The sequence below is a fragment of the Phaseolus vulgaris genome, chromosome 9 (genome assembly GCF_000499845.2).
Source record: "Phaseolus vulgaris cultivar G19833 chromosome 9, P. vulgaris v2.0, whole genome shotgun sequence".
In the NCBI taxonomy this organism is placed as follows: domain Eukaryota; kingdom Viridiplantae; phylum Streptophyta; class Magnoliopsida; order Fabales; family Fabaceae; genus Phaseolus; species Phaseolus vulgaris.
The window spans coordinates 19,929,411-19,950,316 of record NC_023751.2 but is presented as its reverse complement, the minus strand read 5'-3'; the positions used below and the strand labels follow the sequence as shown (position 1 = coordinate 19,950,316).

The following is a 20,906-nucleotide window of genomic DNA, read 5'->3' as shown; positions in this document are numbered from 1 at the left end:
CCGTAATCTAGAAAATATACTAAAAAAATAGTCTTCAATTTTTAAAATTTTGTAATGTTTTAAAACTAATAATGAATTATTATAATAATATTTTTTATATATAATTTACAATAACAACTTTGTAAATTAATAATGATTAGTTTATAAATTTTAATGATCAAATTCATATAATTTCATATTTTAAAAAATATGTAAATTAATAAGAAACTGAACATTTATAAGAAAAATTTGAAGATTATGCATTGCATAAAAAATATATAAAAATTATGTAAAAAATTATAGTAAAAAATTGAAAATTTAAACTTTATTATCATTTAATCTTGATATTTTTGTAGTGAATTATATTTTGGTTAAATTTTTTTAATTTAAAATTTAATTGCTAGATATATATAATATATAAAAAGAAGTACATGTTTCAATATAGTTAAATTATGAATTTATTGAATTCCTCACACATAAATACTGACTTTTTAAATAAATAAAAAAAGTGATAAACACACAAATAATTAACTAAAACATAGATATAAACAGTGATAAACTTAAATAAATTGATATTCGTAGATGATGACAAACCTGTAAATATTCAGACACACTTTATGAGTGAAACACATAAAAAATAAAAACAAAAATTTAAACACATTTACACACACAAACATTAAAATATAATAAAGACACTACACACTCAAAAATTATAAACACACTCAAAAATTATAAACACACCTTAGGACTAATGAAAAACCCTAAACTCCTTTTAGTCACACACTAACAAACCTTGCGTACAATTAGTCATAAACACTTAATAATCCTAAACTTACTTTAATTACATACTATAAAATCTAAATAGGCCAAACAATGATTATAAATAAACAAATAAACTCTAAACAAAGTCTAACCATTCAGGAACCATTTAAAAACTCTAAAAATGTTTTAAATACACGTTATAAAACCTAAATGCAGATGACATAAACACTCAATGACTTTCACCTACATTGTACAGAAAGAAGTGCATGCTTTAGTATAGTTAAATTAGGAATTCATTAAATTCCTCACACATATTGAATAAATAAAAGAATGATAAACACACAAATAATTAACTAAAAACATACTTTGTGAGATATAAATAGTGATAAACTTAAATAAACAGAGATTCGAAGGCAAGGACAAACCTGCAAATATTGAGACACATTTTAAGTGTGAAACACATTAAAAATAAAGATAAAAATTTAAAGACATTTGCACACACAAAAACACTGAAACATCATAAAGACACTGAATTCACCCACACTAAAAGATTATAAACACACCTTAGGACTAATGAAATGCTCTAAACTCCTTTTAATCACACACTAACAAACCTTGCGTACAATTAGTCATAAGTTTAGGGTTTAGGGTTTAGGGTTTAGGGTTTAGGGTGCTTGCTTTGTAAGGTAGTTTGCTTGTGGGGATACATATTTAGGTGTATTAAGTTTCGTCTAATTTTAGAATTTTTTTCTATACCTCCCTGTTGCAACTTAAAAGGATCTACAATGAATTTCCGACCATGTAAAGTATGTGAAAGGTTTTTTTTAAGGTAGGTGAAAGTGTTTGTGTGCATATGTGATGAGCATATATTTATTCACACACAATAGCCTTAATCATAGATTATTGGACTATAATAATAAATAAATCCATTTTTTTAATTAATATTCATATAATTGGGTTTATTTGGGTCTTAACTATTATCTTTGGTAATTTTGTGTTTTTAGGGTAAATTATCTGAAGCATCTACCTTTGTGAATGGGCCAAACAAATCCCGAGGAAAAGAAAGACAAAATAAAAGCTAAAAGATTCCAGAAACAGAATTGGAAGAAAATCTTCTGCAAAATAAAAAAGAATTATGGAAAGTGGAAACTGTTTACAAAATCTAAATTGCGATATTTTCCCAAGATCCTTGGAGCAGAAAAGCCTATAAAAGGACACAAGCATCAAGGAAAAAGGATAGATTCATAGGATTTTCTTAGTTTATTTTCTTCTTAGTAATTCTTTTGTTTTGCCTCCGCATGGAAGGCTAAACCTTTTTGGTTGATTCCTCTGTAATTTCCCATTGAGTTCTGAGGTTTTGTTCAATAAAAGTTTCGATTTTTAATTCTCTATAGCAGTTGTTTTTATTGTCTAATCTTCTGGAAAACTAGTTTTTGTGAGAGGTTGTACTTGAACGCATGATTGAGAGTCTTCATCTTAAACTTTTGTTTTTTAGTTAGTTCGCATTGTTCTAATTAATTTCTTGGGCGCATGATTCAAGAGAGAGAAGGTAAGCATTCCCATGGAGTATACGCATGGAACAAAATGGGTATTGATTAAACCAATAGACGCATGTTTTACTGGTGAGTTTCAATGGTTCTCTAAAGATTAATCTTTTCCCAATCTGGTTTAAGTCTGTAGGAGGATTGAGAAATGATTAATCTTTAGAGAACCTATGAAGAATTCAATGGTGGAAGAACTTGGGATCAACCGCTTTTTATTTGCTATTTTAATCTCTTTTATATTTTCTGCACAACTATCTCAAACTCTTTTTTATCTTTATTGTTATTGCTAACTTTTATTGCTTGCAGATAGATTTTAAACTCTGATCAACTGATTTTACTATTGGATTCGTTGGGAGACGACTTGGGGACATTTGTCCACAATTATACTATCATCTCCAGTGTTAGACAAGTCTACGCTAGAATCATATTAATTTGACAGCTATCATGTAATTAGGTTTATTATTTTTTACCCATTTTTTAGGGTTTTTGTTTCGATAACTCTGTTGGTTAAAATAGGTGAAAGTCATTGAAGTTTCTGTATAAGGTAGGTGAAGGCCATTGCGTGTTTGTGTCTTCTACATTTAGGTTTTATAGCGTGTAGTTAAAACATTATTAGGATTTTTAAATGATTCATGAATGGTTAGACTGTGTTTAGGGTTTATTTGTTTATTTATAGTCATTGTTCGACATATTCAGATTTTATAATGTGTAATTAAAGTAAGTGTAGGATTTTTAAGTGTTTATGATTAATTGTACGCAATGTTTGTTAGTGTGTGATTTAAAGAAGTTTAGAGTTTTGCATTAGTCCTAACGTATGTTTATAATTTTTGGGTGTGTGTGGATCCAGTGTATTTATAATGTTTCAATGTTTGTGTTTGGAAATGTGTTTAAATTTTTATTTTTGTTTTTAATGTGTTTCACTCTTAAAATGTGTCTCAATATTTGCATGTTTGTCCTCGTCATAATACACTAAAAAAAGTATCAAGATTAAATGATAATAAAGTTTAAATTTTCAATACTTTACTATAATTTTTGACATAATTATTTTATTTATGAAATACATATTTTCATTTTTTTATCATATCAAGTTTAGTGTTTTGATTAGTGTACATGTTAGAGTGAATGTATGAAGAAAATTTAATGAAGTTTGTAAATGATGTGATGTTTGTGAGAAATTTTTTTCTTTAAATATGTAAAATATAAGTTTACAAATTTAAATCTATAAAATATTTAAATAATAAAATATAAAATATTTTGTAAAATTTAATTTAACTAAAATTTTATATAAAAAAAAATACAGAATCCCTTATCCCTTGTAAAAAAAATTATAAATAATATGATGAGTGTGATTGAAAAAGAATTAAAATTCACAAATTTATTTAATATATAAAAAATTAAGTAATTAATTTATATAAATAATATAATTTATTATTATATAAAATTATTTTTATATAAATAATTATATTTATTTTATTATTAATAATATTGTTGGAGATCCCACATCGACTAGATATGAAAATATTTCATCGTATATAAGTGGGTGCAAACCTCACCCCATGAACCAGTTTTATGGAGTTGAGTTAGGCTTAAAGTTCACTTCATATTTAATATTTAATACAAATAAAATAATAATAATTATTATTTATTTATTAAAATTATTTGATTTACATTTATTAGCATTATTTTATTTAAAATTTTATTATTATTTTATAATCTACTCTTACTAGATACAAAACCCAAAGTTTTTCTTAAAAATAGTATGAAATCGCTCTATTATGAATTGTGAAATCACTCTATTATGAATTGTGGGTGGAGAATGTCCACTGGGTGAATTTGTAGTTTGAACGTTTTTTGTATACATGTGCAATGCTAATGTGTGTCCAAGATCTTGGAAGCTTTTCTTACAACACCAAACTTCTGTCAGGTGGTGAATTGTGGTACAGTCCTAGAGAAAATGGAGGGTTGCAATCTTTGGAGCATACCCAATTATATGGATTGGTCCGAGTGCTCCCATAAAGCTAATGGATTGTATCTTAGTTGTTTTTTTTTTTTTTGATATCTTATAGAGATGATTGTCTTAAGTTTGTTTGTGGGAAATTTTTGATTGGGAGGGTGACTCAATTATTTGTTGTAAGTAGCTTTTATTATGAGACTTTTTGAACTCTTTTTTGTGATTGATGACTCATCAATCATAATTTTTTTTTACAAAAATTGAAATATCCCTTAAATACTTCCTTTAATTTTATTCAATCTTTGCCAATAAAAAAGTCTTTTAATATTGTAGTATTATTTCTTGTAAGTAGCCTGATGAATTTCTAAGGAAATCATGAAAAAAAAAATAGTTATGTCTTCATAATGAGTATCAAATATTTTATTCTCTATTGCAAGTCTCGTATGTGTATGTAATATTTTATGATCCTTTATACTCAATATCTATTTTGTATATCTTATGAAAATATTTAGTTATTGTTAGTTATGTAAGCTCATTTATGAAAGAATCGTTACATTATCTCTATACTATAAAACCGTATTTTATAGAATGTGTACTTCAAATGCTTATGCTTATGTTTTTTTAATGGAGTAAGTAAATAAATTCATTTTAAGTAGAACTAGATTTTAAGGGTGTTATTTTTATGCATTATTTTTATACTTGCATATTAGATATATTTTGTAAATAATTACTATAAAATTCAATTATGTGTGACCATTAGTGATTAAATAATTGTAAAGAAACATTTACATTATGTAAATATTCTATTAATTTTTTTTTAAATTGAAAATAAATTACTGTTTAAAAGTCTCAAGTGTTTTTTTTTTGTCCTTTCCATATTTTTGTCTTCACGCTTCTTGTACTCAATAATATCATTAAGAGAACAAAAGTTGAGTATTTAAATAGAATAGAATCTAAGTATGCACGCCTACCATATCCAATAACCCCATGCTCACTTAATATTAGTATCTAAGGTTCTACCAACGACCAGGTAACAAACGAGATGTCATTTTTCATCTAAATTTTAAATTAACACGATACTAAAGAAACCTTTAACTATAAAATAATAGCAAGGCTTTTTATAGGCGAAGCATCACGGTGATCACAGAAATTAAAAACACACACACAAAATAAATAATTATTTATTTATAGCAAGATGTGAAACAAGACAAAAATCATCAAAATAAGTAAAGTGAATAAAGAAATCAACTTAATATTTAACTTCTTTTTCACACAACTGTTTGAAATCTAAATATAAGTTAAAAATCACATATTAAATAAAAATGTATAAATGAAAAAGAAAACTTGAACACACAGTTTTTAAATTTTAAATTAAAAATAATATCATAATTTCTTATATGATTTACTCCGGATTAATTTATTTGACATATAAAAGAAAATTAATAAGAACTTAATAGTTTCTTTATTGTAAATATAAAAAAATCTAAAGTTTAGATTATGATAAAAACTAATTTCGCCAGTTAAATCACAAAAGTCCATTGATGTTTAATAACTCAATGATAAACTTAAACAATATATATATATATATATATAATATTACAATTTATTGAAAAAGGAAAAGGTAAACTAATCTTAACTAAAAGATCTTAGCATACTTAAAAAAGAAAAAGAACTTTTAAATTGTCTTTTTAGTACATCGACGTGTTAGCATATGCCATTTTATTTCTGGCCAGTCACAATCATATTTAGGTATCTTATACTAAAATTTGAATTAATGTTCCCATTTTATATATGAAGTGTCCTTTTAAACCCAGGAACGTATTCTAAAAATCCGATACTTATTGGAACTTTCAAAGCATGCGTATATTCGTATCATGCTGTAACTTTTTTCTTGGAGGCAGCAACTTTGGAAGAGACAACCTGAAAAGCAAGAGAAGTTTTTCACGTAGCCACCTTGTTTTACATTTAATTTTCAACTCTTCTCCCTTTTTATTCCCATTTTTTGCATCATGTCATTTACCCCATTTAAATACTTTGCATTTTTTTTCTTTCTCCTCTGTTTTTTCCCCTCGTCTCCCATGAGGGATGATAAAGAAACAATCAACGATCAGCAAATAAGAACTAATTAAAAGGCAGTTATTGACCCTAATTCTCTGATGTTGGGCCTTGACGATTAACAATTTTATTACTATGCTGATACACTGGGCCGCTATATTAGATCTACAGTCTTTAATGGTTACAAGGCAGTTTCTTCCTGTATCTCCACAATTTTTTAAATCCCGATGACCTTCACCTTTTATTTGAAATCAGGATTTGGGAGTGTATTACAGATTCATCAATCCAGAAGTGAATCATGTTGCTTTCAGGATGAGAGAGTGCTTTGGAAACAAAGTTTGCATAAATTGTTGATTTTTGGATTTCTGAATTTAGAAACCTAATTTTTATTACGGACTGGTGGATCTGGAATGATTTTTTTCAATTATGGATTTCTGAATCTGGAATGCATATTTTGAATTACGGATTGACAAATTTAGAATGGTTTTTTTAATTATGAATGTTCTGTATTTTTTTATTTTGGATTAACACTATCATTCATATACTAACGGAAGCACCAATTCGGAAGGCTACCGGACGTGCCAATCCAAAAATTTACCGAAAGCGCCAATATGAAAATTTACTGGATTTCATAATTCGGAATGAAAAAAAATAAATGTACAATTTTTATATAGGGATCATTTTGCCTTTGCACAACATTATGGGGTGCAAAAAATTTTAGGGGTGTAGGAAGAAACTGCCTTGTTACAACTGGATTGAATTAAACTTCACAGTCACAGCACTAAAATTATTATTTTTGTATATAAAAAATGTGTTTTGTTCATCAACTCATGTTTGAACTTAGATGATTCAAGTTAGTTTTATTGGACCACTTAGTAGCCCAATACTTTTGCAGAGGCAATCTCCATCTATCATTCAACGTCTTATCCCTTTATTTAGCTATTTCTATTCTTATTAATTAATATTTTTTTAATTAGTACTTCACCTACTATTCTCCAGAATGTACACATCCACTGGTGAATTATCGAAAAATAAAAATTTATTAGAATAAATTAAACAAATTTTAAGAGGTTATAACTTTGAATGGGCTCCATATAAACATCGCATAAAATTCAATATCGATGATTTATTTGCTTTTCAGTAGATCTTAGTATCAATGTCTTCCCTACAACCATGTATATAAACTACTACACTTGTGCAATTTGATTTGAAAATTACTAACCTAAGTAGCTTTCTTTGAAAAAAAAACGTAAAGGGGCAAGTTGTATTTTAAAAAAAATACTTAAACGGATAAGTTATGTTTGAAAAAAAAAATTACTTAGATAGATATGTTGTATTTAAGAAGATAACTTTACAACAGAAAAAGTCTTGCACTAAATACGATTGTGCTTTTTTCTTTTAACTTTTTATAAATATAATTATTTATAAGTTAAATTAAAATTATGCTTAAATTCACGACTTTGAGTGTTTTTTTTTTAATGTTCAGGTGAACTCCTACTCACAAATATAATTTTAATTTAGTTTATACTAAAATCGTACTTTGTAAGTATAAGTACAATTTTAACTCTTTTTTAGTTAAATCTGAAATTAAATATTTTTTAGTTTTTTGTGAAATCTATATTGCGAGATTTCAGTCAACAACTTAAATAATTTAAGTTATTTTTTTTTGTAGATTAAAATTGAAATAAACTTTTGATCAATTTAAAAGTAATTTCACATAGAAGAAGTAAAGTACTATAACGATCTTCATTTCATTAGAAAAAACATTTTTTATTTATTTAGAATTGGTTCATCTATTTTACATCAAAGTTAGTGGTGGTTTATTTTTTATTGTTATAGTTGCATAGGAATGAAATGTAGACTTATATATAAAGATCAATAATCCTAATTTTAAATTAGATGAAATTGAACTTTATAAAATATTTTTATATACCCAAGATTAATAAATGCTTAGATATATAAATAGTGTGAGAACCAAATATTAATAATAAAAGAGCAAATAATTTCTTACAGTTACACTATCAAGAACAACTTTATTTATTTTAGGAAAAAGTTTTGTTAGCAAATAGTAAATAACACTACTCCATAACCCTTTCTAATAATATTATAATATTTTAAATTAAAAATAAAAATAAAAATAGTTAAAATATTAATTAATTTATTTATTAAGAGTATGTTATTAGTGTCAAGGTATCAAGGTCCTTTATTTTATTTGACTTTGTAGGTAGTTTATTGTTCACTAATCAACATCCATAAATTACTATCCACTCACATATTACATACACAAATGAAACATGATGCAAGCACAGAAGATAATAGCAATGATAACTACACATCATCGTAACATAGAAAATGAATTCATACATATACTCATTATCACAAGGTTAGTGTACAACAAAGGACGATCCAACAAAAATCAAAACAAAGACTTAAACAATTAACCAGAAGACATGCTGCGAGATAATTTTTTTCCCATTTTTTTAACTTGTTATTTACTTATATTTAAAAAAACTAAAATCATATTTTTGAACATGAGTTTTAAATGAATTAAAAATAAAATTTAAGTACTGACCACAACTTTAATAAAAAATGAAAATAGAATCTTATTTAGAAGTCAATATGAAGTGGTATTTTTTTACGACAAAAGATAAATAAAATATAAAAAAGTATTTGAGAGATCTTCTAATTTTTATTTTTAAAAAAAAGAAAAGCTATAACCTCAAAAACAATCCGAAAAACTTATAAATTTAACAACTGAATGAAAACTATAATCATCTAAACACTTATATAGTTTAGGTTGTACTACACCAAACTGTTAGCCCAAAAACCAAAGAAAAAAAAATATTAATGCTACTACTGTGAAGTCATTACTCATTTACTTAATTTCGTTAAAATTTACACTGATAGAAAAAAATTATCAAGATTGTTTAACAATTATGACATCTCATCTAACTACTCTACAAATACGTCTCTAACCCATGTATTATTATTATTATTATCTATTCAAATTTATACATTATCTTTGTTGTTTAATATGTTATTATTAAAAAGTAATCGTGATATAAATAATAGTGGTTGTGAAAAATATAGATAATTTTAAAGTCAACCAAAGTGGTGTTTTTTAAACTCTCTTCTACTATGTTTCTTGTAATGTTTGGCGGTGCCCGCACTTACCACTCTTCTAACTGCTGCGTACTTCTTAACCCACTTTTAATAATTTAAAGATTATTATTGTTTAAGTCCATCTTTTTATCTAACTTATTCATTAAAAAGATTAATTTATCCTATCATTTTCTTTTAATTAACATTATAAGTTTTACATCTGAAAGGTAAGAAATGAACACATATTTAAGAACCGAGATTGTTACTTGCAAGGGTTATTAGAAGGAAATAATAGCATTAATTCCATTTTAGAGATTAAAGGAATAAATTAAATTTTAAAAAGAAATAAATAGATTGAACAAATTAAATAAAAATATAAACAAATAATAATCAAGTCTAATTTAAACAACGCTGTCATCATATATATTGATATATTACATTAAAAACATTAAATAATGAAATGTAAATCAAATCTTAAATGTTTGATATACTACAGTCTCACATTATACAGACTCTCTCTGATTATGCTCAAACATATAAATTCAAACCAGAAAAAACACACACACCAGTGTTTTTCATCTTATATCTAAAAGATTAAAACTAGAATTTCATCAACCTTTGAAACTTCTAGGGTAGTAATGAATATATTGTAACATTCAACAAACAAAAAATTAAAAATATGAAACAAACAAACAAAAAGAAGCAGAGAATTGGTTCGGAACTTCAAAGTAAAAATGTAGGACATACTGTTTTCTACAAAAAGATAAAACAGTCCAAGGAGATAAGAGGGTTGTCGATATCCTCCATCAGAGTGAAGTCCATGTCATGGTCAGAAACAACATCCTTAGCCACAGTTTCATCAACTTTAGAACCAGCCTCGAAAGTACTTGTCTCATTGTGCCTTAAACCAGGAGAATTAAGTACTCTTCGTGAACAGTTATAGGGACTCTCTGCTTTAACATTCTCTTTCCTCGTTGAAGGCAAACCAGAATGATGAGAATGAACAGCAGTAACACTAACTTTCGAAGTGTTCATCATTCGCCTCGAAACAACGTTGTCCGTTGCCAAATTACCACTCCCACATTTGTCTCCGTTATATCTTCTGCTCGGAGAGGGTGACCCTAGACTCCTACTGTGCATGTTGGAAGCATAGTTAACAGTGATAGACCTCTCAGTGTCCTTCCGGAAACTCTTCTGTCTGGCTAGATTGGTAGGCGAGTTTGAGCGAACCCTCTTCTGGGGCATAGAAAAGGATTGCGATGGTGGAGACTGCTTGCGCGTTAGCAAGTTGGGTTTGGGAGGAGGTGATGGGTTTATGTTTGCAAGCTTTCTATGATGAAGTGTAGGTTTAGTTGGGGGCGTCAAGGAGAGAGAAGCTTCCCTGAGTGAGTTGATGCGAGTGATGTGAGGGTTGTCCTTGTAGCAGGACCATAGGAAGTCGTTGGAGAAGGACCTGTCCTTGGAGCTCAAGGAGGAGGAGGCGGTGGATAGGGAGGAGGCTGAGGAGATGGTGTTGGAAGTGGTGCATGTGAAGGAGGAAATGGAGGAAGTGGAAGAGGTTGGAGAAGGAGGGGAGGGAGAGATTTTGGTGGAGGAGTAAAGGGTGGGAGGTGGTGGAGCGAGTTTGTCTTGAAGGAGGTTAAAGTTGAAGTGGTTTTGATGTTGTTCTGGGGAGGGTTTGCCGTCGGGCCTGCATTTGCTAACGCAGCAACCCATTTGGCTGAGGAATGAGAAATGAGAAAATAGGATTGGTAGGATGAGGAAGAAGAAGAAGAAGAAGAGTGAGTGGTTGAAGTTTGATATAGTTAGCATTGGAAGTTGCATTTGAAAAGGAAGGGAAAGTGAGGGAATGAATGTCTTTTACTTTTCAGTGTTTATTTGAATTTGGGTACCGGGGAGGGGTTCCGTTGGGTAACGGTTGGATACCAACAACATGGTGGTGGATAGTGGATGATACTATCATATTATTATTATTCCTTGCTTTTGACCTTTCAGACATATATGGAACAAATGGTAGGGTCTAACTCTTTTAGTGTTTAATGTGGCACAACGTTTTTCTCCAACTCAACTACTATTTCAGTTTAGAGATCCCACACCCAACCAGGAATCATTTCATTTTCTTTACTTTCTTTCAAAAGGTTTAATCAAAATTTACCATCCAACCTAATTATTTTCTGAATTATTGTATTTAATTACTATTTTAATCAAACTGTTTATTTATAGGCATTATCTTCAACTTACTAATATTTTGTAGGCATTATATATATACATCTTATATTTTTTCTCGTAAATATTATTTTCAAGACTTGTAATACTATGGATGGGGAACACACTAGTAAGCAACGAATCACTGTGGATTATAAAGTAATTTCAATTTTTCATACGATTATAAATTTACTTCAATTAATTTTAACAATAAATTAACTTACTATTTGCTTTTATTGTAATAGACAAGTTGGTAACTATAATTGTCGTTATCATGTTATCATAATAATAAATATAACAATAAAATTTATTAGAACCAAATAATAAGATAACATTATTACTTTAAAATTTACATGTACATTTATATGCTATTTATAATTTCTTTTATGTTGCATGTATTTAAAGAAAGAAAAAAATATTTATCTTTGGATACCATTGATATTATAGTAATAGATATACGACCAAATTTTTAGAAGGTAGGAATACAGAATTAAACATGTAATAGTTTTAGATTTTGTTTACACAGAATAGTATTAGGCAATTTAAATTATTTTTGTACATTGTAACTTTCCTATTGATTTATGTTTTCAGTTTATTATTGTTTCAAAATTGAAATTGTATTTTTTTAGGCGTGAACTTTTTTTATTTTATAAGTTAACACTGCTATTAAGATAACATTAAAAAATATACTTGTTATGAGAATAACTAATGCAAAATATATATTTTCTATATCGATAAACAATTGACATAGAATGTTAATAATTTAACATCAGTTATAGTCATAGTCTATATAACGTGACAATTTTACGTCAATTTGCAATTAACATTCAATAATTGCTTTTTCTATATAGATTATTAAATCCATATAAAAATTGCATAAAAAATGTACTAATAAACAATACAATGAGAACTGTAATTGATAAGAGTATAAAGTAATAATGGTGATTTCCACAATAGTAATAATCAGAACCATGAAATAATAATTATTTTTATTAATAAAAAATAAATAAATATATATTGTAACATTTTAGAGATAATCCATCCATATACAATGATAAAATATAATGGTGATATACACTACAAGAAAATCATAAAATAGAAACCAATATTTAGAGACTAAAAATAATTAGTTGTTATAGTGACTAAATTAGAGATATTTTAGAGATTAAAAATTTTTTGGTTTCTAAATTAGTTTTTATTATTGTTAAATGGTTTATAAATTGGTATATAATTAGCGACCAAGGTTTTTGTTACTAAATTTAGAATCTAAATAATTAGTTAGTAGCAAAAACTTTAGTTGCGCTCTTCTCTTTTACTTAAGCTTTTTAATAATTTGTTTAAATTTTACTAAAAAATATACCTTGAGAATATTTTTACTTTATAATTTTTTCATTTAATTTATTTTTTAAATTAAATATAACAAACATATTTGTATCACAACTATAACCATACAGCAGTCACTCTTCTCCACTGTAAGTATAATCAACTATTATTGTTTTCAAATTGAGTCCAATCTAACCTGAATTTTAACATTTCAAAATGAATTAAATATATTTTTTTATTTTTATACTATTGACATAAAATTAATTTTTATCCCTAGTATATAATTTAGATCTCATGAATTTTTACTATAAAATGAGAATTTTCAGTTTAAAGTGTATCATAATATTTATATTAATAATGAGTAAATATGAAATATTTTAATATTATATTTCATATTAAAAAAATATGTTTATCACGTACACAAAATTTGTAATAACTCATTTTAATATTTTTTTATTACAAATATTTAGAAGATCTAAAATTTAGACTAGAAATAAAAATCAATTTCACATAAGTAAAAAAAAAATATTTAACTATTTTAAAATTTATATCCAAATCATTTGAGTCATAGGTTAGTAAAATATGAACTATTTAAGCTGTGATTTTTTATTTGCTGATTTGATTTGTGGGTTCATATGAATGAATTATTCGGATTTGAACCATATTGACTCAAGCTTTTTTTAAAAAGAATTATTTGATTTTATATTTAAATAAATGAAATAGATATACTAGACCTTTAATAGAAAAAAAAGATGTAATTTTAATAATTATTTTTACAATAAGCTATTTTGTATAATTTATTACTAAATTTCTATAAAAAATTATCATATTAAAAGTAAAGGTGAAAATTTAGATATACATTTTGACAAATTTCAATAAAATTTGTCTAGATAACATTTTGACGAAGTCGATCGTTTTTATCTATATATAAATCAATTTTATTCATTCCAAAATAAGCTTAGAAGCTTTAATTTTTTTTTTATTTCTAAAAGTTATTTACGATTTTGAGCTGCCATAATCTATATAAAAATATGCTCAAACCTACTTAATCAATGGTTTATGGGTGAACAAAAGTTGGTTAAGGGAACTTATACTTTAAAATAATATTTTATCTAAGAAGGTAGAGGTTCTAAAAATTTGCGTCATTAACACGTTTTTAAAATCACAAATAAAAATTGTGGCACATTAATAATTATTGTTTAAAGATAGAGAAAAACGCCTGTATTAGTTCTTGCAGCACCATGCAGGGATGGAACATGAACATGCTAACTATGACAGCACAAAAGACTTCTTCAGTTTCTGATTATGGTATTCAATTTTTCACATTCTTAGCTTCCGCATCAAAACATAATAGAATCAAATCAAAACTTTTATCTTTCTTGTCACATATCGTCTATTAGCCACTCGTAAATGGAGTTTATGGAATCAAAAACATGTCAGGAATCCCACCACAAACCAGACTCAAAAGCAATGTTTTATATTCACAATCTATCACTAGTCATGCTTCTTCTTTTACACATAAATTTTTACTAATTTGATTGTAATTTTATATCTTAACTATTAAAGTAGACAATTTTTTAAAAATTTTATAACAAGATAACAATTTTATTATAAAAAAGTCATGACAGTATAAAAGTATAACAAATTTCAACTACTCTATATAGTAAATTTTAATTAAATCTGTGACGATGTGTCCCAAATTATCCATTAATGTTTTGAAATTTTATCAATTTCAGCAACTAAGATGTAAAATTAGATAATATTATTACTAATCCCTACAACAAAATCATGAAATATAAACAAATTTTAAAAACAAAAAAAATAATTAATTGTAATAATGATTAAATTAGAGAATATTTTAAATTTTTTTTTTATTTCTAAATTAGTTTCTATATTTGTTAAATAATTTTTAAATTGGTATCTAATTAGCTACCAATGTTTTTACTACCAAATTTAAAATCTAAATAATTGATAGTTAAAACTTTGGTAACTAATTAGATATTAATTTAAAAATTAAAAATTCTTTTAGTATTTAAAATGGTGTATAATTTAGTCACTATAGCAACTAATTATTTTTTATCTCTAAAATTAGTTTATATTTTATGATTTTTTTTAGTAAAACATATACTTGGTACTTTAATTTGGATATCTTAAATCAGATTTTAATAAAGTTTTTATCAATGGAAAAAATTTGAGAGAAGAGATTTCTCTGAATGATCAATCAAGTTTTACGAAAAAATAATTATTAACAAAATTAATCAATACTTTGTATTTATTACATGATGAGAGAGAGAAAAACCCAGCAGAAAGAATATTTGTTTTAATCATACGCAATTTAGTCAATTGATCATGGATAGTCCTTCAAATAGGACTCTGTCTCCTTAATGTTTCACTGTAGTTAAAAGATACATTTTTGCTTATATTGCACGTCGGAGACAGTGATATTACATTGTTGAACACATTTTCATCTTACTGATCGAAATTTATCAAAATTCAAAATATAATAATTTTAATTTTATTTTAAGTATTTCGCCCCAATTTCGTGAACTCTAATAAAATATGACAGCACGTGTTAAAAACATTCCACACAAGTGTGTGATTAACATTTTTGTAATGTTCAATTAACTCGTAAAAGGGGATACCAAAAGTTAAAACGAACAAAAATTAATAGAGCTAGAAGTGAGGGAAAACGTATAAGGATTAACAGTGAGGGTGAATTAGAATGAAAATCTTGAACAGCGTAAAACACGTTTATTTTTCTTTTCTTAACTTTGAAATAACCAACAGATAACGTTTGCAAACATAAGTCGTACAAAATAGCTGAACTCTAAAACTAAAGTTCGAATGATGTTTTACATAATCACTCTTGATCCTTATTGAATAGTAAACAACAATTTCCAGTCCCCACTACCATATATCACTGTTAATTTGTTCCTGACAACCTCTTCTGATTTCATTTGCAAAGAGAAGGCTCTGTTTAGTTTCCATAGTTGGCTGCAAGAGATCAGAGAAAAATAAAAAGGGGTAAGCCTGGAGTAGGAGCATAAGATAAGTGAAAAGCAAACTAAAATGGTTACCTGCAGCATAGAGAGGCTTATGGTTGGTGTTGGTTTTGGAGCACTTGTGGCACATGCAGTGGATAAAGCAACTACACATCATTTTCTTGACACACACTCTCTTTGCAGGGATGACAGTTGCTTCCCTGGGTCTGTGGAAGGACTCTGTTTTACTGGGAACAATGATTTTGTCCTTTGGCTCAGCTTCCACGTTGATGTCAGACTCAACCACCCCTTCGCAGCACAACCTCAAGCCTCTCATTCCCACCCGCAACAGGGATCCACTCCTCACAACACCACCCCTCGCCCTAATGCCAACTCTTCCGAGTTAATTAAATAGCACCCACTTTAATTAAATAATCATTTGTTTCAAAAGCAAATATGAATGAACGGGTTATATTAGAGATAAGTAAATTTCAAAAGCAATCACTTTATTTTTTAAGATTTACATACACTTAAATTCAACATCAGAACTATTTACTATTTGGAGTATTTATTAGATTTATGAGATTACTCTCTCACAAACAAGTTGTGGTAGATGTTGGTAAAAGAGTTGAATTGAAGATCCACATTTATTTTCATATTTAAAAAATTTTAAAACTACAAAAATTAACCAGTTTTTTAAAAATATCTGTCACTTGCAACTTGCTATCTACAACTTGTTACCTGCTACCTTCTATCTGCCACCTACAACTTGCTATCTGCTACATACAACTTGCTACCTGCAATGTGTTACTTGCAACCTACTACCTGGTACCTACTATCTGCAACCTGCTACTTGCAACTAGTTACCTGCAACCTGCTACCTGCAATGTGTTACTTGCAACTTGCTATGTGTTTTCTGCTACCTGCAACCTGCTACCTACAACCTGCTATCTGCAACTTGCTAGCTGTAACCTGCTACCTGCAACCTTCTATTTGCCACCTACTTCCTGCTATCTACAACCTGCTACCTGCAACCTTCTACTTGGTACCTGCAACTTGCTACCTGCAAACTGCTACATGCTATCTGCAACCTGCTATCTACAACTTGCTATCTGCAACCTGCTACCTGCAACCTGCTACCTACAACCTGCTATCTGCTACCTGCAACCTGCTACCTGCAACCTGCTACCAGCTACCTGCTACCTGTAACCTGCTACCTGTAACCTGCTACCTGCAACCTGTTACCTGTAACCTGATACCTGCAACCTGTTACCTGTAACCTGCTACCTGCTACCTGCAACCTGCAACCTGCTATCTGCAACCTGCTACCTACAACCTGCTACCTGCGACCTGTAACCTGCTACCTGCGACCTGTAACCTGCTACCTGCTACCTGCAACCTGCTATCTCCAACCTGCTACCTACAACCTGCTACCTGCGACCTGTAACCTGCTACCTGCTACCTACTACATGCTACCTGCAACCTTCTACCTGCTACCTGCTACATGCTACCTGCAACCTGCTACCTGTTACCAGCTACCTATAACCTGCTACCTGCTACCTGCTACCTACTACCTACTACATGGTACCTGTAACCTTCTACCTGCTACTTGCAACCTGCTACTTGCTACCTGCAACATGGAACTTGCTACCTACAACTTGCTACTTGCAACATGTTACCTGCAACCTGCTACCTGCAACATGTTACCTGCAACCAGCTACCTGCTACTTGCAACTTCCTATCTGCCACCTGCTACCTGCTATCTGCAACCAGCTACCTGCTACCTTATACTTGCTACCTGTAACCTGGTACCTGTAACCTACTACCTGCAACCTTCTATCTGCCACCTGCTTCCTACTATCTACAACCTGCTACCTGTTACTTTCTACTTGCTACCTGCAACCTACTACTTGCAACATGTGACCTGCAACCTGCTACCCGCAACCTTCTACCTTCTACCTGCAACCTACTACCTGCAATCTGCTACCTGCAACCTGCTAACTGCAACTTGGTACCTGCAACTTGGTACCTATAACCTGCTACCTACAACCTTCTACCTCCTACTTGCTACATGCTACCTACAACCTTCTACCTCCTACCTGCTACCAGCTACCTACAACCTTCTACCTCATACCTACTACATGCTATATGCAAGCTTCTACCTTCGACCTGCCACCTGCTTCCTGCTATCTACAATTTGCTACATGCAACTTGCTACCTACAACCTGTTATCTGCTCCTTGCAAACTGTTATCTGCAACCTGCTACCTACAACTTGTTACCTGCTATCTACAACCTGCTACCTGCAACCTGCAACCTGCTATCTGCAACCTGCTACCTGCAACCTACTACCTGCAACCTGCTACTTGTAACCTACTACCTCCTACCTGCTACCTACTATATGCTACATGCAACCTACTATATTACTTGCAATCTCCTACCTGCAACCTGTTACCTGTAACCTGTAACCTGCTACCTGCTACTTGTAATTGGCTACCTCTTACCTGCTACCTGCTACCTTATACTTGCTACCTGTAACCTGCTACCTGTAGCCTACTACCTGCAACCTTCTACCTGCCACCTGCTTCCTGCTATCTACAACCTGCTACCTGTTACCTTATAATTGCTACCTGTTACCTGCTACCTGCAAGATGTGACCTGCAACCTGCTACCCGTAACCTTCTACCTTCTACTTGCTACCTGCAACCTACTACCTGCAATCTGCTACCTGCAACCTGCTAACTGCAACCTGCTAACTGCAACTTGGTACCTGCAACTTGCTACCTATAACCTGCTACCTCCAACTTGCAACCTTCTACCTGCAACCTGCTCTCTGCAACATGCTACTTGCAATCTACAACCTGCTACGTGCAATCTGCAACCTGCTACCTGCAATCTGCTACCTGCTACCTGCTGCCTGCAACCTACTACCTGTAACCTACCTGCAACTTGCAACCTTCTACATGCAACCTGCTACCTACAACCTGCTCTCTGCAACCTACTACCTGCAACTAGCAACCTGCAACCTGCTACCGGCTATCTACAACCTGCTACCTGCTACATGCTATATGCAACATGGAACTTGCTACCTGCCACCTGTTATCTACAACCTGCTCCTTCTATCTGCAACCTGCTACCTGCTATTTGCAACCTGCTACCTTCTATCTGCAACCTGCTACCTTCTACCTGCAACCTGCTACTTGCTTCCTGCTACTTGCAATCTGCTATCTGCAACCTCCTACCTGTAACGTGCTACCTGTAACCGGTAATCTGCTACCTGCTACCTGTTACCTAATACATGCTACCTACAACCTTCTACCTACCATATGCTACCTACAACCTGCTACTTGCTACCTGCTGCTTGTAACCTGCTACCAGCTACCTGAAACCTGTTACCTGTAACCTGCTACCTGCTATCAGCTACCTGAAATCTGTAACCTGTAACCTGTAACCTGCTACCTGCTACCCGCTACCTCATACATGCTACCTGCAACCTGCTACCTGTTACTTGCAACCTGCTACCTGCTATCTGAAACCTTCTACCTGCAACCTGCTACCTCAAATGTGTCACCTGCAACTTGTTATGTGGTACCTGCAACTTACTACCTGGTACCTGGTATCTGCAGCCTGCTCCTTGCAACCTATTACCTGCAACATGTTACCTGCAACCTGCAACCTGCTACCTGTAACCTGCTACCAGCAACCTTCTATCTGCCACCTGCTACCTGGTACCTGCAACCTACTACCTGGTACCTGCTATCTGCAACCTGCTACATGCAACGAGTTACCTGCAACCTGCTACCTGCAACATGTTACCTGCAACTTGTAGTGTGCAACTTGCTCCTTGCAACCTGTTACCTGCAACCTGCTACCTGTAACCTGCTACCTGTTACCTGCAACATTTTATCTGTCACCTGCTACCTGCTACCTACAACCTGCTACTTGCTACCTACAACCTGCTACTTGCCACCTTCTACCTGCTACCTGCAACTTGCTACCTGTAAACCACTACCTGCTACGTGCAACCTGCTACCTGTAACCTGTTACCTACTATATGCTACCTGCAACCTTCTACCTACTATATGCTACCTTCAACCTTTTACCTGCTACCTGCTACCTCATACATGCTACCTGCAACCTTCTACCTGCTACCTGGTACTTGCAATATGCTATCTACTACCTGCAACATGGAACTTGCTACCTACTACCTGCTACATGCAACCTGGTATCTGCAACCTGGTACCTGCAATCTGCTATTTGTAACCTGATACCTGCTACCTACTATATGCTACCTGCAACCTTCTACCTACTATATGCTCCCTGTAACCTTCTACCTGCTACCTGCTACTTCATACATGCTACCTGCTACCGTTACTATAATCTGCTACCTGCTAACCGAATCCTGCTACCTGCAATGTGTTACCTGCAACTTGTTATGTGGTACCTGCAACCTGCTACCTGCAACGAGTTACTTGCAACCTGCAATGTGTTACCTGGAACTTGCTATATGCTACCTTATACCTGCAAATTGTTACCTGTAACCTGCTACTTGCAACATTCTATCTATCACCCGCTTTCTGCTATCTACAACCTACTACCTGTTACCTTCTACCTGCTACTTTCAACTTGCTACCTGCAACCTTTTACCTGCTACCTACTACCTGTAACCTACTACCTGCAATCTGCTACCTGCAAACTGCTACCTGCAACTTGCTACCTGCTACTTGCTACCTGTCACCTGCTACCTGTAACCTGCTAATTACTATATGGTACCTACAACCTTCTACCTACTATATGCTACCTTCAACCTTTTAATTGCTACCTGCAACCCGCTACGTGCAATGTGTTACCTGCAACTTGTTATGTTGTAACTGCAACCTACTACCTGGTACTTGATCTCTGCAACCTGCTACCTGGAACCTGCTACCTATTACCTACTACCTATTACTTGCTACTTGTAACCTCTTATCTGCTACCTGCAACGAGTTACCTGCTACGTACAACT

At 31.1% G+C, this 20,906-nt stretch overlaps 2 protein-coding genes and 1 long non-coding RNA gene across 3 annotated transcripts; 1 reads left to right on the top strand and 2 right to left on the bottom strand.

The window, feature by feature from the left end:
- Positions 1 to 9,780: 9,780 nt before the first annotated feature.
- LOC137822887 (uncharacterized) lies at positions 9,781 to 11,284 on the bottom strand. Its single transcript, XM_068627905.1, has one exon. The coding sequence runs from the start codon at positions 11,215 to 11,217 to the stop codon at positions 10,147 to 10,149; it is 1,071 nt and encodes a 356-aa protein (XP_068484006.1). The 5' UTR covers positions 11,218 to 11,284; the 3' UTR covers positions 9,781 to 10,146.
- Positions 11,285 to 15,652: 4,368 nt separating this feature from the next.
- LOC137821110 (uncharacterized) lies at positions 15,653 to 16,297 on the bottom strand. The gene is made up of 2 exons (XR_011082746.1): positions 15,999 to 16,297; positions 15,653 to 15,915 (listed from the first exon to the last, which is right to left on the bottom strand). It is a non-coding gene; the product is annotated as an uncharacterized lncRNA (long non-coding RNA).
- Positions 16,298 to 16,704: 407 nt separating this feature from the next.
- LOC137822289 (uncharacterized) lies at positions 16,705 to 17,181 on the top strand. The gene has a single exon (XM_068627173.1). The coding sequence runs from the start codon at positions 16,705 to 16,707 to the stop codon at positions 17,179 to 17,181; it is 477 nt and encodes a 158-aa protein (XP_068483274.1).
- The last annotated feature ends 3,725 nt before the right edge of the window (positions 17,182 to 20,906 follow it).